The 16,414-nt window shown below is 38.4% G+C and overlaps 1 protein-coding gene across 1 annotated transcript in view; it reads right to left on the bottom strand.

Annotated features, from left to right (window-relative positions):
• syne1a (spectrin repeat containing, nuclear envelope 1a) overlaps window positions 1–16,414 on the bottom strand; it is a 173,155-nt gene that overhangs the window by 111,733 nt on the left and 45,008 nt on the right. The window contains exons 43-55 of the mRNA XM_052098241.1: window positions 16,153–16,317; window positions 15,084–15,266; window positions 14,867–14,968; window positions 14,558–14,761; window positions 14,050–14,257; window positions 11,640–11,752; window positions 10,281–10,486; window positions 9,837–9,998; window positions 9,346–9,622; window positions 4,793–4,965; window positions 3,964–4,273; window positions 3,694–3,858; window positions 168–527 (exon numbers count right to left, since the gene is read on the bottom strand). Of these exons, the coding sequence (XP_051954201.1) occupies window positions 168–527; window positions 3,694–3,858; window positions 3,964–4,273; window positions 4,793–4,965; window positions 9,346–9,622; window positions 9,837–9,998; window positions 10,281–10,486; window positions 11,640–11,752; window positions 14,050–14,257; window positions 14,558–14,761; window positions 14,867–14,968; window positions 15,084–15,266; window positions 16,153–16,317 (2,628 nt within the window). The remainder of the gene's footprint in view (window positions 1–167; window positions 528–3,693; window positions 3,859–3,963; window positions 4,274–4,792; window positions 4,966–9,345; window positions 9,623–9,836; window positions 9,999–10,280; window positions 10,487–11,639; window positions 11,753–14,049; window positions 14,258–14,557; window positions 14,762–14,866; window positions 14,969–15,083; window positions 15,267–16,152; window positions 16,318–16,414) is intronic.

Here is a 16,414-nt window from a genome sequence, read left to right as displayed (position 1 = left end):
TTTCGTTAGGAATTATAAACATAGAGAACTGTGTGAGACTTGGTAAATGTTTGTGCTGTAAACAGTATGTGTCTGTCTTAGAGCTTAGACATAATTCGTCATCTATACTCTAATGAAATATATTTTACCTTATACAAACTCCCTCCCTCGCTCTCGTGCTCAATTACCTTGGCCACCTTCCATCCCTCAACCGCCGCCGCTCCGCTATTCCTCCGTTCCGCGCTGCTCAGTCCTTCGCTCCACTCCTTCAGTTGTCCCTCCAGCTTCTCCATTTCTCCCTCCAATTGCGCTGTCAGCCGCGTCTGCTCCCGCTCGGCCCCTGTCGCCGTGGCCACAGCCGTCTCCAGGGCGTCGCGAGCTCGCAGCGATGCTCCCTCCCACTTGTGCAGGGCTCGAGCCAATGCCGCCACCTCTCCATCCATCAGCTCGCAGCCCGCCGCTGCCGTGTGCCTTCCTGCTCTCTCAGCGCTCAGCCGCACGCGCCGCAGCCGCTCGCGCCCCTCGCACGCGCCGCGCTCCAATAGGTCCTGAAGGGAGGGAGCACGTGAGTGAGGGGGGGTAAAGTTGCTACGGAAACTGCGGCACCAGTGGCTGAGTGTTATCCAACTGCTGCATGGATGACGGTCTATTCAGCGCGGCAAAAACTCTGTGCCTCCACACATCGACCCTGTACCTGTCTCCTCGCTCTTCTAAATACATCCTAACCTTATATTAATATATGACTCTCTCTACTTGTTGACTTTCTTCGCTTCAGTGTAATTTCCTCACATCCCAATATATATAATGTATTATTTATTCATTAAAAATAATAATAGTAATAGGTTATTTTTTATTTTAATAATTATACAAATTGGTCATCAATAATCCAAAAATATGATTGAACAGTCAAAGTAAATAATAGGCTCTATACATAATAGTTATCCAAAGTCCTGAAATATTAAGATGTGCTAGGCCTAGCTCTTTTTCTTCAGTAATAAACATACATGCCATCTGTTTATTATTGAAGAAAAATAACTACTGTGCATAATTATTTCAGGACTTTGGAAAACAATTATAGGCTACCTGATATAAATTGCATTTACATTTACAGTCTAAATGTTTTAAGCTGATTGAAAAATTGAAATAAATTGCATTTACATTTACAGTCTAAATGTTTTAAGCTGATTGAAAAATTGAAAAAAGATAGAAGCATACATGCTTTCATTTACACTCCTGTTTACCACTAATTATCCTGGGAGAAAGGTGCAAAAAGCATAGACACTTCACACCAAGTCTTCCCCTTTCAATTTCAATTTTCAATTTAAAAGTTCTTTATTAACGCCTTTCTTAACGCCTCTTATTGCTCTCTCAGTGCCTCTGGTCCTTCTTTCTCACTCTCATTTTCGTATTCATGGAACACACACCCCATGCTCAAAGTGTTATGTGGGTAAGCAGAAGGTGTAACAAACCAATCAGCATAATTGCACTTTTATAAAACAAGTAAGGTATAATTGACGAGGGACCATTGAATTGTTTAAAAATAATGCACATCCTGACCTGCACGTTGTGACCATTGCACCTCGGGTGTGCATTATTTTTAAACAATTTAACAGGCCGGAGTCAATTATTTTGCTTATATCACGGTAACCACACCTTAAGACATCGTTCAGGGTTTTATCTCAAGAAAGGTTCTGCTTTTTGGCCCTAAAACTCTCTTGTGAGTGGAACTAATTTCTATCAGCACAGATTCGGCATCTTGCTTTAATACAGTCCAAGCCTTCATTGCTAATTTGAAAACATCACTTCAGACATAGAAACAGGATAACAAGGCTTGAGCTGCTTTACTGGAGGACTTCTTTTTCAAAGTTCATTTGTGCCTGTGTGTGTGTGTGTGTGTGTGTGTGTGTGTGTGTTTGTGTGTGCGCAAGTTTGGGTGTGTGCATGTGTGTGTGGGCAGGTTTGGGTGGTTTACGAGGACATTATTTTAGGTTACAAACTGGTAATTACAAGGGTATTATGCACTGTTTATGATGACAGTGTCTAGTGTCCCCATAATTCAAATTGTCTAAAAACATACGAAACTATGTTTTTTTGAAAATGTAAAAATGCAGAAAGTTTTTGTGAGGGTTAGGTTTAGGGGATATAATGTATAGTTCACACAGTATAAAAATCATTATGTCTATAGAGAGTCCTCATAAGGATAGCCGCACCAATGTGTGTGTGTGTGTGTGTATGTATGTATGTATGTATGTTTGTGTGTGTGTGTGTGTGTGTGTGTGTGTGTGTGTGTGTGTGTGTGTGTGTGGGGAGACGAGGGAGCACGAGGGCTTTTTTTAACTGAAATTGAAATAAATGTAGAATATTTTAGACATTGTTTTGAGATGTTCTTAACTGATTTTCTTTAACCAATGACTTATGTTTTATTTCGTTATTTTGTTGTGGTAGCCTGTAGGGCTCTTTGAAAGAACTGAAATAATTTGGTGAAGTGATATGAAACCATTATTCTATGAAGACCTGGAACTACTTTATAGCAGTGCGTTTCCTTGAAAAATAATTGCACACCTTAGAACATCTGTGAACCAATCAGAATCAAGCATTCAACAGCCATGTGGTATAAGTAAAATCTAAGAACCTGCTTCCATCCATTAATTAAGTCCTGTGAGAGCATACAATGCAAAAAGTCTGGCCTTGGAATTAAATGTACAGGGTTCACTTCCCCAACCACAAAATTGTTCCCACATACATACATACAGTTAACATACATCTGAACACAAACACACACACAAAAGCAATTTTTTTGAACAAATGGATTAAAATTTCTTAACAACATTAAATATATTGTTTGTATATTCATTGAATTATGTTTTGTAATTTTTTGAGTCTCTTTGTGTGAATTTTTTTTGTATGCTGAACAGTGCTGTCTTAACTGGCTGCTTTTGCAGAGCAATTTCCCTCATGGGCTTAATAAAAGTACATATCTCTCTCAATTTATTTATTTAAACACCCACACACACATATACTCATACTGTATGTGCAGATGAAATGCAATTATGATACACATAATTTCACATGCAATCTCACACCATGTCTTCTGGTATAAGAATGGATTTTGTTCTTATTCATTTCACACCATTCATAATGAAACATTTTAAAATGTTGTTTATGAATGGGGGGGGGGGGGGGATTTCCACATAGGTTGTCAAGAAACCATTTGAGAGAAGAGAAGCTTTTTCACAGGAAAAGGTATCTCACATTTAATTATTGTGTGATAGCTTTATGTGTGCCAGTTATGAAATTTTATTAAATATGGCAGCCCTTATTTTTTAAGGGTTTAAAAAAAATTGGAGGATTATTTTTTGGCAGATACAAACTTCATTACATCACAATGTAAATTTAAAATACATTTATTCTTCTTTCGGCTGCTCCCATTAGGGGTTGCTACAGCGGACCATCCTAGGGGGCAATTTTAGAGTATCCAATTTACCAAACTGCATGTTTTTGGACTTGTGGGGGAAACCCATGTGAACACAGGGAGAACATGCAAACTCCAAACAGAAAGGCTCAATTGAGCTGCGACTCAAACCGGGAACATTCTTGCTGTGAGGCGACAGTGCTAACCACTGAGCCGCCCCAAAATATATTTAATAATTACCATAAAAACATTACCAGTTGATTTTCTTTAAAAAAAACAAGTCAATAATAAAATGTTCTTACCCGGATTTCAGTCAACTTCCGACTTAAGGTGGGAGAGTCACCAGATGGGTCAGAGCATTGCTGAAGCTCCTCCCCCACCACCATGAGCCAATCAGTGAGCTCCCTGATTGTTTCCATATACTTCTTATGCTCAAGGACAACATCATCTGAGAGTCTGACTCTCTCCTAAATAGGACAAAACATGAATTAAATCATTACAATTTTAATTCAACCAACTATTGACTCATTGACTTTTACACTTCAACCATCTAATAGGCATTTACAATGCACCTCTGCTGCAGCTTTGACATCCTCAAATTGCGCCCTAAGGAGAACCATTTCTTCCTGCTTGAAGACGGGGTCTCCAGTGCGTTTGTACAGTTCAGCTGCACTCTCCTCCAGATAGCACAGCGCTCCTTGGTGGTCCTCCACATCTGATGACAGCAAGCGAAATCTCTCCAGTTGCTTTCGTTTCTCCCTTAGTCCTAGTTGGGGCTCAAGAGGACCTTTAACCTCCAGCCCGACTGCCTCCAGCCATCTCTGCAGCTGTGCTCGAGACTCCACAAACAAATCCCACTGATTAACGGTCCATTCCAATCGACTAAATACAGGAAAGACAGATACAGAGACAATTTAAATGTGTATATATGTGTTTATAGCATCATATATATAGAATACTACATATGCTTTATATATATTATACAATTTATGAATACACTGTGTGGTCAAAAGTCAAAGACCATTGTGCAATATGAAACTCATCATCAAACTATGACCATATTATTCAGCAGGTAATTAGAAAAAAACAGCTCCATGATTACACCCTTGGTATTAACTGAATCTGATAGAGCCAGATAATAATGTGGTTACCATAGTGATTATGGGTTTAATTGAATAAAAGCCCAGGTAGGCACCTGCAGTCAAGTACACTTGCCAATTTAAAAAATATATCTAAATAACCCTGGTAATTAAATTAATTTTGATGCTTCACATGGACATGTTTATTTCCATTTACTTTCAACAAAACATTAACCTTAACTTCTGCAATGATGGTCATTTATTAAGCTAAGTTCTTATAATCAGAGTTCATTGAGGTCAATAGGTCACACAGTCACATCACCTGTGGCAGCTCATGGCTCTTAAAAGCAGTGCCGCCCATGCATCTTCAGCTTCTTGAAGCTTAGAGCAGATCACTCCACGATCCATCTCTACATTGCTCTTGATGACCAGTTCTGCCTTCCCAGCGGCCATGTTGAGCTTCACCTCGCCCTCTCCCTTCATAAGCAGGATATCCTGGACAAGAGGAAACAAAGAAAAGTGACAGCTACTGCATAAATACTCACTAACCATTCTAAAAATATGACTTCCCCCTCAAACAGTACTGGGGAAATGTCAGTTGAATGTTACATCTTAACTCCATTCCTGGGCTGAGTTGTAGAAGGATGTCCAAAACTATTCCAAAACTATATTCTGATTGGTTAAGCCGTATTTGAAGCCACTATAAAATGCTAATAAAGACCACAAGCTCTATATTAATGTGCAAAGTTGTTACATTGCTTGACAGTCATAAACAGTCTAAAGTTAAAGGGATAGTTCACCCAACAATTAAAATTATTTTATGATTTACTCACCCTCATGCCATCCCAGATATGTATGACTTTCTTTCTTCTACAGAATAAAGATATTTAGAAGAATATTGCAGCTCTGTAGGTCCTCAAAATGCAAATGATTGAGTGCCAAAATTTTGAAACTCCAAAATCCACATAAAGAGAGTATAAAAGTAATCCATATGACACCAGTGGTTAAATCCAGGGCCCGGTTTTTCAAAAGTAATCCACTAGGATTTTGGAGAACGGATTGGATCAAATCTTGAAAATGGGTTTTTCAAAAGAAAAAACGGATTACATAATCGGATTAGATCACGTAATCCAATCTTGGTTTTGATCCGGATCAAACCTTTAGTTTGGGTTTTTCAGAACTTTTTTGTAGGATTTGGATCACTTTGATCCAAAAAATCTGGATTAAACTGATCCCATCAGAAGGGTGGATTCAGCGTGGATTTCATGCCCAAAATGTAATGAAAACTTTAAAAATGTATCAAATAATACTATATTTGGATCATGCAGTATCTTACAAGATATCCTATTTATTCATAAGGTTTTAATTTTATTTGTTCATCCGTCAGGCTACAGTGATTAGGTAGGCTTTAACGTATTCAGCCTTTCAGTATAGGCCTACAGCAAAATAGAAAGAGTTTGGCCTCATAAAATAATCCCCCAAACAGCTGTCAAAATTGACCAAAAACAATACATTTTATTCTGTCACTAATTGATATATATATTCATCACAATCGAAAATATTTTTGTTTTTAGAATATTTATTAGTGATGCATGCAATGATTACAGAATAACCAAAAAAATGCAAAGAATGGCAATCACTGATTTTTGAAATCCAAAACAAATCCAAATCAGAAATAGTGTCTAACTATTGCGTCCCTTGTTGCACGTCCTGTTTGCTCGTTCTGGCAGAATGCAGGAGGTTGGTTAGGGTCTCCAAGGGGCTCAGGTGCATCATTGTCAGCACAGAGAGGGACATTGCGCTTAGTAGCGATGTTGTGCAGGACAATACAGGCAAGGGTTATGTTGCATGCTTTCTGTGGTTCCGCTCTCAGGTAGTTAAGGCATGCAAAGCGCCTCTTAAGAACTCCATTTAAACGCTCAATTGCACATCTTGCTCTGCAATGAGCAGTGTTGAAGCGTGCCTGCGCCGGTGTATTTGCTGTTAGAAAAGGAGTCATCAGCCATGGTAGGAGTGGGTAGGCACTGTCTCCTAATATTATGCCATCCGGTCGGTTGGTTTGGAGGTCTCTATATAGAGCTCTCCCTCAGGATGCGTGCATCATGGACAGACCCAGGCCACTTGACAACGCAGTTGGTGATGATGAGGTCAGCATCACACACAAGTTGGACATTGATGCTGTGCCTCCCTTTCTGTTTATAAACTCCCATTCATTCTCACGAGGTGCTTGTATATGCACATGTGTGCAGTCGATTGCTCCAATAGTATTGGGCATATTCCCCAAAAGAAAAAAGCTGCGCTTGGCCTGGGCAATCTGGTTGTCCTTTGGAAAAGAAACAAATTCATTGACCAGGCTGGCAAGTGCGATTGACACATCTCTCACCACATCACACACAGCTGATTTCACCACTCCCATATAGTCACCAACAACTTGATAGAAAGTCCCATATGCATAAAATCGGAGAGCAATGAGGATCTGGTCTTCCACAGACAGACCGTGACTCCTTTGGGTTCTGTGTTGAAGTTTTGGCCTGAGAAGGTTCACAAGGTACTCTATATCAGCCTTCCCAAAGCGAAACCGGACATACTGCTCCTCAGTGGTGTATTGCTCCAGTGGCTTGGTACGTTCAACATACACCCTTTGACGGTACCCTCTCCTGGCAAAGTGGTGGTGGCGGTGGACAACACCTGCCATTTCACTGTCTCTCTGTGAATCCTCTGAGAAAGGCTGATTTATATGGCTGTGTAGTTGGTCTTTTCAAACACACCTATTACAACTGATCAGTTTTGGCTTGTGTTCAATTGAGGCAATTGGACCCAAGGCCTATAATTGATGAACAATGTTCACTATAGTAAAGCAACGGAACCATGGACTCAAGAAGCTGTAACTTCACTGCTGCTGAAACCAATGCACTACTAGATGGTGTTCGGTGCCATTATGGAACAATAGTGGGAAGTTTTAATTCTGCTAAGGATACCAACAAAAAGAAAAATGATGTTTGGATTTTAATCACAGAAAATGTTAATGCCATAGGGTCTGGCCAGAGGAGGACCACAGACCAAATCAAATTGTGGTGGAAGAATCTTAAGGCCAGGGCAACAAAGGACCATGCTGAAGCCAAAAACCCACAAACAGGCAACAAGCCATTTAAGAGGGGAGATTACACAGATGTGGTCCTCGACATCATTGGAGGTGAGAAGTCGCAAGCTCTCCATGGTATTCAAGGTGTTGTAGGGGATGGCGAGCCTTGGATTGAGGAGGAGGAGGAGAATCTGCCAGTTCCTCCTGAGGCTGATCCAGAGAGTGTATTTATATTGAATCTCAGCTCTGTTCCTGTGGAAGAAGCTGGATCCTCATTGGTTGAGCCAGTGGTAGTTGCCACAGGATCTCAGAGGAAAGGCTTGAAGCACCCTTCATCAAACAAAGATGATGATTACAAGGCACTTCTGCAAAAAGAGACTGAAAGGGCAGAAGCACAGCTTCGTCTGGCAGAGGAACAACTGACTCTGACCAAACTGCAGCAAACCAAGGCCAGACTTGAGATCCGCCTCCTAAAGGCTACGCTCAGACAAGCTGGTCTCTCCACATCAGATGAGGAAGTCTGAAATTATTGTGGAGTATCTGACATTGTCTTTTTTTTTAATTCAATACATCTATATTTGAAACTTGTTATAAATATCCTCAATGTACAGTGTTTGTGTTGTAGGTCTCAGATGAGCGGACTGCTGGAAGAGGATGGGGTGGGGTTTTTCTTGTTTTTAGTTTTTTTTTAATGTGTGTGTTTTCATTTCAAATAAAAATAAACTTATATTGACCCCACACTGGCTATTCTGCTTGTTGCTCTTTACATATCTATAGTTCTACATTGTGATTTCCTATCCTGTTTGAGCACTGGTTATCCAGATTTGGTGATCCTGAAAAGTTCCTATCCGGATCAGATTGATCCAATCCGATGTTGCTTTGAAAAACTGGCTCAAAAGTAAGATGGATTACGTGATCACGGATCGCAAAAAAAAGGATTACTAAATCCGGATCAATTTTATCCGGATTAAACCTTTTGAAAAACCGGGCCCATGTGTTCAGACAGGATACGATGGGTGTGGGTGAGAAACAGATTGATATTTAAGTCATCTGTTTGTCATAAATTCTTTAAAAAGAAGGAAGTGAATCACCAAAAACAGAAGACGAAGATTGAAAAATAACTTAAAAGTTGATCTGTATCAAATCACTTCAGAATATATGGATTTGACCACCAGCGTCGTCTGGAGTACTTTTATTATGCCCTTATGTGGATTTTGGAGCTTAAAAACGTTCACTGAGCAACAAAGCACCCATTATCTTTCACTGTATCGACCTAAAGAGCTGAGAAATACTTACAAAAAATATTTGATACAAAAATATTTGATTGTGTTCAGCAGAAGAAAGAAAGTCATACTCATCTGGGATGGCATGAGGGTGAGTACATTTTGAGAGAATTTTCATTATTAGATCAACTATCCCTTTAAGCTAATAAACTGTACTACTGCAAAAAATTGTTCAAAGTTAATTTAATTGTTTTTTAATATTATCTATTATTTACATGCATTTATAATATTAATAATTAATTTGTTAAAAAGCAGAGTTAATATTCAGTTGTGTATAAAAAAATTAAAACATTTATATTCACTTAGTACATGCCTCAGGGAAAAAATATGTTTTGGGATCACTGTATATACTTTATATCATTTTACTATAGAGTATCAATTCTAAAATACTATAAAAGTAATATTTGTATATAATATCTTTCTCTAGATCACCATAATGATACCAAAACACAAGATTCCACCAATATTTCAGATTTTCCCAGAGGTTTCCTAAGACCTTCCTGCATGTACCTGTGCTTGCTCCAGTTTCTCTTCCACCTCCTTTTTATTCCCTTCTGTGTTCTCCAGTTTCTCCAACTTCCCTTCAACATCCTCTAGCCAGGCTTTCACTACCTTTAGCGCCTCTTCGAACACCTGGCACTCCTGCAGGCTACGGAGTTGACCTCTGGCCCTCTGGAGCACAGCCTCATAGTTTAAGAGTAACTCTGATGACACGCTGTTCTGATCCGATCCAGATCCTCCCTTTTTCAGGGTGAGAGAGGACTGACACAGATGTTCAAGAGATGCCCTTTGAAGGAGAAGATACAACCAGCCGGCATGTAGTCATAAAGTCTGGTGGTTGTTAGATGTAAAATGCTTCATGTATTTGACAATCAGATATACAAAAACATGCAGACAACTATGTACATGTGCCAACTCATTATCACCATATATCCTGAACATTCTCACATACTGTTACACATGTTTACACACGAACATGGAGGCAGATTGTCCGTATGTACCTCCTCATCAGCAGCTCTCTGTGGACTTCCTCTACTCTTTTCAGCTCTTCAGAACAGTCAGGGGCTTCTGGTTTACTCTCACCCCACAGAGGAGCATCTGTCTTCAGTCTCGCCTCCAGCTGCTGCAGCCAGTCTCTCAGCTCCACTACACGTGTTTCATACCTCAAGAACAGAGAGGGAACGCATCTAATTTAAATTAAATGTATTATTTTTTTTATTTTCTTAATATTTCAAATGCACAACATGGTAAAAGTATATGGATACCAGGACACCTGGCAGGTTTGTCTAGACTGTTTAATTCCAGTGAAGACAAATCTCAATGCTACAACATTTCTATAGTCAAACTGTCAGCAAAGGCTCAACTCAAGCTTGCCTATAGTTTTGAGATTAAATGTTCAGCAAGCGCATAGTTAACACTCCTTTTTCCTACCAGCGGTTTCTTACCTGTTTAATAGGTTGGAACATTCTTCCAGGGACAGATGTCGCTGTCTACATTCCGCAACAAACATATCCAAGGCATGTTGACAGGAGTCCATTCGCTCCTGTACGCCTCTAGTGCTACCTTTATTCAAATGCAACAAGAGTCTCTCGCCATCCTCACACAACCTCGCGAACTGCTCCTCAACCTCCACCACTTCCTCTAGTACAGTCTAAAGAAAGAAGGGATAAAGCAATCACGTTTCATGTGGGATATGATGAACAATTGTTATTAATAGTGTTAAAGGGCTCTGAATCACTAATTTCATATCCAGAGTAAAACCCCATTGAATGGAAGTTGTATATTGATCTAACAAAGTTGTTTATTATTTTAAAGGTTCATTTAGGTTACATTAAAGTGTTAATTCACTTAAAAATAACAATTCTGTCATCATTACAGGTTTAGTCTTTCTAAGCCTGTATGTCTTTATTTTTTTCACAAAAGAAGTTTTGAAAATTGTTCATTGTTCATACAATTATCCACACAATGGATATGGAAGAGAACTCCAAAAAGGTCATGCAAATAGTTCATTTAACTAATGCACTTTGTGTTTCTTAAGCCACATGATAGCTATGTGTGAGGAACAGACTGAAAATGGAGTTGTTATTCACAGAAAATCTTGCTTGACAGCTGTGGTCACCACTCACTTTTACTGTATGGAAAAGAGAATCTTGGACATGTTCCTCTTACCTCCTGAGACCAGAGCATGAGTGCTGTGTGCATTTTCAATTTCCCTTACTTTCCCAAAATAGTCCTACAGTCCACATCAGTGGTCATTTGTTTCACAGCCTGCTGTTTTGCGGTTAATTGCTGAAATGTTAACAATGGCAAAACGGATGAAACTAAAGACTGTAGTCTTTTGACTTAAACAGGTTTTAAAGTAAAAACTTAATGAAGTTTCTTCCCAGATGTAGTTGTGTTGGTGTTTCTCCCAAAGAAAAACTGCACTGAAATCGGTGCCATGTTGCTTTGTCACGTGACTCGGTGCATCAAAACTGAACCCTTTACTGACAGCCCAGAGTGTCTTGAACTGAGATCAGTCAGTATAAATTAAATGTATAGCATATAACAAAGACAAATCACACAGTCCATGCAAGAGGGCACAGGGTCACACAAGGCTTTATTTTCCAAGGAGGAAATAAAGACATACAGGTTTGAAAGACTTAAGGGTGAGTATATGATTACAGAATTTTCATATTGGGGTGAAATTTGCCTGTAGACATCTGCTTTCAACCAGTTGCCTTATTGCTATGCTTAGGTATGAATAAATGGCTTTAATTATTTTATTTAATAAATTACACAGTCATGTTTTAATTTGACGCTACCTTAAGCTTCTGTTGCTTGGAAAAAATGGCAAGAGCATCTCCTGTTTGCTCAAAGCAGTCCTCAATTCCTGCCCTCAGCTCAGAGAGCCAACAGTGGAAATCATGTGCTTTCTCTGCAGAAGTAAAAGGAAAAACAGAGGGAGAATGACAGTACGTAAGAGGACATACAATATGTGAGTGTTGCTGTACTGTATATTGCCAGATGGAGCATGTAGGTGTGTATGGATGGAACGGCTCTCTGTTGTCCTAGTAACCAGCCTAATCTAATTCCATTGGGAGCTGTGATAATGTCAGTGGGAGAAGTAGCATCTGAGGCACAGGTGTGTGGCAGTCATGCTTTTAGGGAATCTCGTGCGGAAACATTTAAAAAATGATAAATAATAAAAAATCTATTATCAACTATTCATGAGCCACTTTAATGGTAAGTGACTTTAAAGGAATATTCTGGGTTTAATACAAGATGAGCTTTATTGACAGCATTTGTGGTATATTGTTGATTACCACCAAAAAAATATATATATTGTCTTGTCCCTCCTTTTCTTAAAAAAAACTTACAATGAAAGAGAATGGGGTCAATTTTTGGAGGGTTTGAAGGGAGAATTGTGAAGCTTATAATTTTAATTAAACACATATTGATTCTTCTGTTAAATTTTGTGTATTGTTTGGGCTGTAAAATTGTTTAAATAGTTATTTTTACAGTCGTTATAGGGTTTTAGGTTTTACAGCGTATCCGTGTGATGGCAACGAAGTTGCAAAATGTAATATAATTTTACACAAAAGGTTAGTAATCAATATCCTCACACTTAAATCATGTTAATATGCATATTGTTTACATCTTATTTGAACAATTATGGATTGGCTCCATTCATTTCCATTGTAAGTGCCTCACTGTAACCCAGAATTGTGATAATCAACATTATGCATTCACTATCGATTGAGCTTTAAGGCATAGTTCATCCAAAAATGAAAATCTGACTTACTTCTGCTGAACAAAAACGAAGATTTTAGAAGAATATTTCAGCTGTGTAGGTCCTCACAATGCAAGTAAAGGGGTATCAAATTTTGAAGCTCCAAAATTGCATAAAGGCAGCATAAAATAATCCATAAGACAGTGCTTAAATATACAGTATATCTTCAGAAGCAATAAGTGTACGTGAGAAACAGATCAATATATAAGTCCTTTTTCTATCAATCTCCACTTTCACTTTTTTATTTTGTTTTCGGTGATTCACATTCTTAGTGAATATAGGGAGGATAATTTAAAGTACAAAAGGACTTAAATACTGATCATTTTAATATTATCATAGCCTCTGAAGATATATAATATATTCAACCACTGGGTGAGTATTTTGGGTCAATTTATGCTGCCTTTATCTGCTTTTGAAGCTTAAAAGTTTTGTATTCACCTGCATTGTGAAAACTGCCAGAGCAAAAATAATCTTTTAAAAATCTTTGTTTGTGTTCAACAGAAAAATTCATACACATCTGGAATGGCATGAGGGTGAGAAAATGATGAGAGAATTTTAATTTTTGGGTGAAAGTTTCCTTTAACTTATTGAACCTAAAATATTCCTTTAAAAAAATTATGGTTTTCTGGTTTACTCACAACTGGCACTTACAGTACATCATGCTTTTTATTAGTAGCTTATTATAGATTTTGTTTTTATATATGGGTCTTTGTCACTTACTGTTGGGTTTTTCCAACAGATTGTTTTTTTATAGATTCCAACTTTTAACCGGTTTCAGCTTTATTTCATTTTGTTATAAGACGATGACATTAAAATGGTCTTGGAAATATTTGTACAAGGTCTTCATAGTTTATTTTTCATAGTTTATACTTTTCAAAAACCTGTTATGTAAAGATTTTATTGTTTTACCTTTGTCCCAGACACAGACTATCAATCTTAAAACATGACAATATATCATAAAATATAATTATTTATATAATTTTGTTTATTTGTATCGATTTATGTAAATTTCAAAACAAATTACAACTGTCCCTCAGTTGTTGCATTATTTCCACCATAACCAACAATTCTTTGTAAAGAGCATGCTTTATGTGATGTGTGAAGACAACATTAAAAAAGGTGTCTGCCATTTGATATATATATATATATATAAACGTAACAGCAATTTCCCCCACAGAATGTCATCAAACAAAATTCAAACATAGATTTGACATATGGTGGAAATGACACAATGTTGGAACATTTCTGAAAAAAAAAACAAAGTCATAATTGTCCTGTGAATCATGTATACACACTGGTGGATGTTGTTAATTAGACAAATTCAAAAAGCAGTGACAGTGTGAAGAGTATGCTTTAAAGACGTTTTTTCTAAAAGTGTGAAGGGCCAAAAGTGCCAACAGTTAAAGAAACGCCCATATACTGTATGACTAAATGTCACTCACCATTAAAGTGCTGCAGTAGAATGTCCTGAAGTGACACCAGTATCTGGATGCGGTGTTGAGTCACGTCCTCATTCCTCTTGACCAGGTAAGAGATGGCATCACCCAACAGGGTCAGCTGCTGAGATGGGTATGTTCTACACAGAGCCCTGAGAGACTCACCTGCAACATCCAGACTCACCTCCAACTTCTTCTGCGACCTCTCAATCTCCTAAAAGAGCAGGGAGAAGTATACAGTATACATGCTCTTTTCAATAGAATGTTAAATGGTAATCAACGCCCCTGCTTAAATTAACTGATTTGAATGGGTTGGATAACTTGGATAAGGGAATTTCATAATTACACCTAGCTGTTCCGGAATGCACACAATAAGACTACATTTAAACTTGCTTAGCCTACTGGGGAATGAGACGGACAGCTAGTACTGGTTATTATTAACTGATGCTGAGAATTGGAGGTGAAAGCAGAATCCAGCATAAATATGTAAATGATAATCTGTCAATTCACTAACCTTAATCTTAAAGAAATTCTTTGGGTCAGAGGATGTTGAAAACTCTGACAGCGAGTCCTCTGAGGTCTTCAGCTGCTCTGAAATCTGGGAAATTAGGTCTTGGAGCTGCTGCCTCTGGGAGTTAAAGTCTTTATACATGGCTCTGACCTGTTCATACACCTCTGTGGCATGGGAAAGCTGCTTCCTCAGATCTGCTGCCATCATCTCAAAGCAGCAAGAACACATTCAAGGCAAACATTGGGTTTAACTATAACCTCCATACTGTGTGGAAGATATTAAGCCTTTACACTGTCATTGTAAGAATATTACCTGCAATTCATTGCATGTGTGCTGGGTTTTAATCAGTTCCTGTAGCTCAGTCATCTTCTCCTGTACAATCTTCAGTTCCTCATTCTTACTGTCCAACTCCAGCTGTACACAGACAGAAATTATGGTGGTCTTTTCTTAAAATTTAAGTGTCATCTTTCCTTTGCGAAATTTAAGTTTACCAAACAATGCACACTTTTGGTTGGATAAATCATCTCACCTTAAACTCAGTGAGGCGCTCCTCCATGTTATGAGTGGACAGGAGACTGGCAGTACCCTCACTGAGCTCACTGACAGAGATGGCACTCCAACACTCTATGTCATTAGCTATTTTATTAATCTCATTCCACAGCTCAAGTGAACATGTCAATAAACTGATGTCTGCATCCATCCTTTCAGAGATCTGGACAATGACAAACATTGGTCATATAATTTTTCATCATATAAATTGGGGTCTAAAAGTCTGAGAACATTAGCTCTGCTGAAAAAAACTGCATTGTTGGTCACAAGCTTATGCTAATTTTGTGTTTTAGGTGCTGGTCCCCCAGCAAGGGATGCTGGTGTGCTGGTGAACCTACCAGGTTTTTAAACTAGCTTCACCATCTTCATAAAAAAGACCATACTGGTCAACCAGCTTCACTAGCTAGGTTTTGCTGGTGAAAAGCATCCACCAGATAGCAAACCAGCTCTAACCAGCATTAACCAGCATGGGTACTGCATGCTGGTTAAGCTGGTCTTTGTAGCAGGGAGTGAAAAGTTTTCTCTTTTTCTTATTATTATTAATTATTCATGATCAGCAATAAAATTTGAGTGAAATGTTGAACTGAAAAATTAACATCAATTCGACAATTTGTTAGAATTTGGAATGTCTCTCTTTTGCTTCAATACAACATGTTCTCAAGCTGGCATGGACTCAATTAGTTTGTGCAAAACCCAATGATCCATGTTTTCCAAACATGATTTTGGAGACATTTTCTTTGTTTACCAAAGGTCATGGGGCATTTTCAAAAAACTTAAACGTTCTGTTTATTTCAAGGTTTAAAATAGACTTTGAATGCCAGATTTTCAATGTTGACTTTTAGGCCCCACTGTACATATTGTGGTTTAACATCTGTTGAGATAATTTTAAGAACCCTGTTCAACATCTTAATGCAGACAGTATATTGTAGACTGAATCATTTCACTATGACATCTCATTTACATTTATACATTTGGACTGACAGTGCTTTCAAGGTATACATTCTACTGGTTTGTGTGTTTCATAAATCAAATACAGTATATGTACTCACATCCAGCCACTGATCAACAATGGCATCCATTTCAGTTGTGACATTGCCACACTGAGAGCTTTCCTCTGGCAGCTTCCTCAACACAGTAGTGAGGTGTTTGCCTGTACCAATGAGCTTATTCAGGTCCTCCTGTGTGGATGCCAACTCTGGTCTAACCACCTCCAGCTGAGCAAACAGAGTTATCGTTATGACCAGTGCATTTATAATCATAATCTCAATCTGTTGTTTAATAGCCATTATACGGCACCATTGAGATCCAAAA

The sequence above is a fragment of the Xyrauchen texanus genome, chromosome 30, assembly GCF_025860055.1.
Source record: "Xyrauchen texanus isolate HMW12.3.18 chromosome 30, RBS_HiC_50CHRs, whole genome shotgun sequence".
In the NCBI taxonomy this organism is placed as follows: Eukaryota; Metazoa; Chordata; class Actinopteri; order Cypriniformes; family Catostomidae; genus Xyrauchen; species Xyrauchen texanus.
Note: the sequence above shows the minus strand (reverse complement) of the source record. Positions and strands in the feature narration are given on the sequence as shown.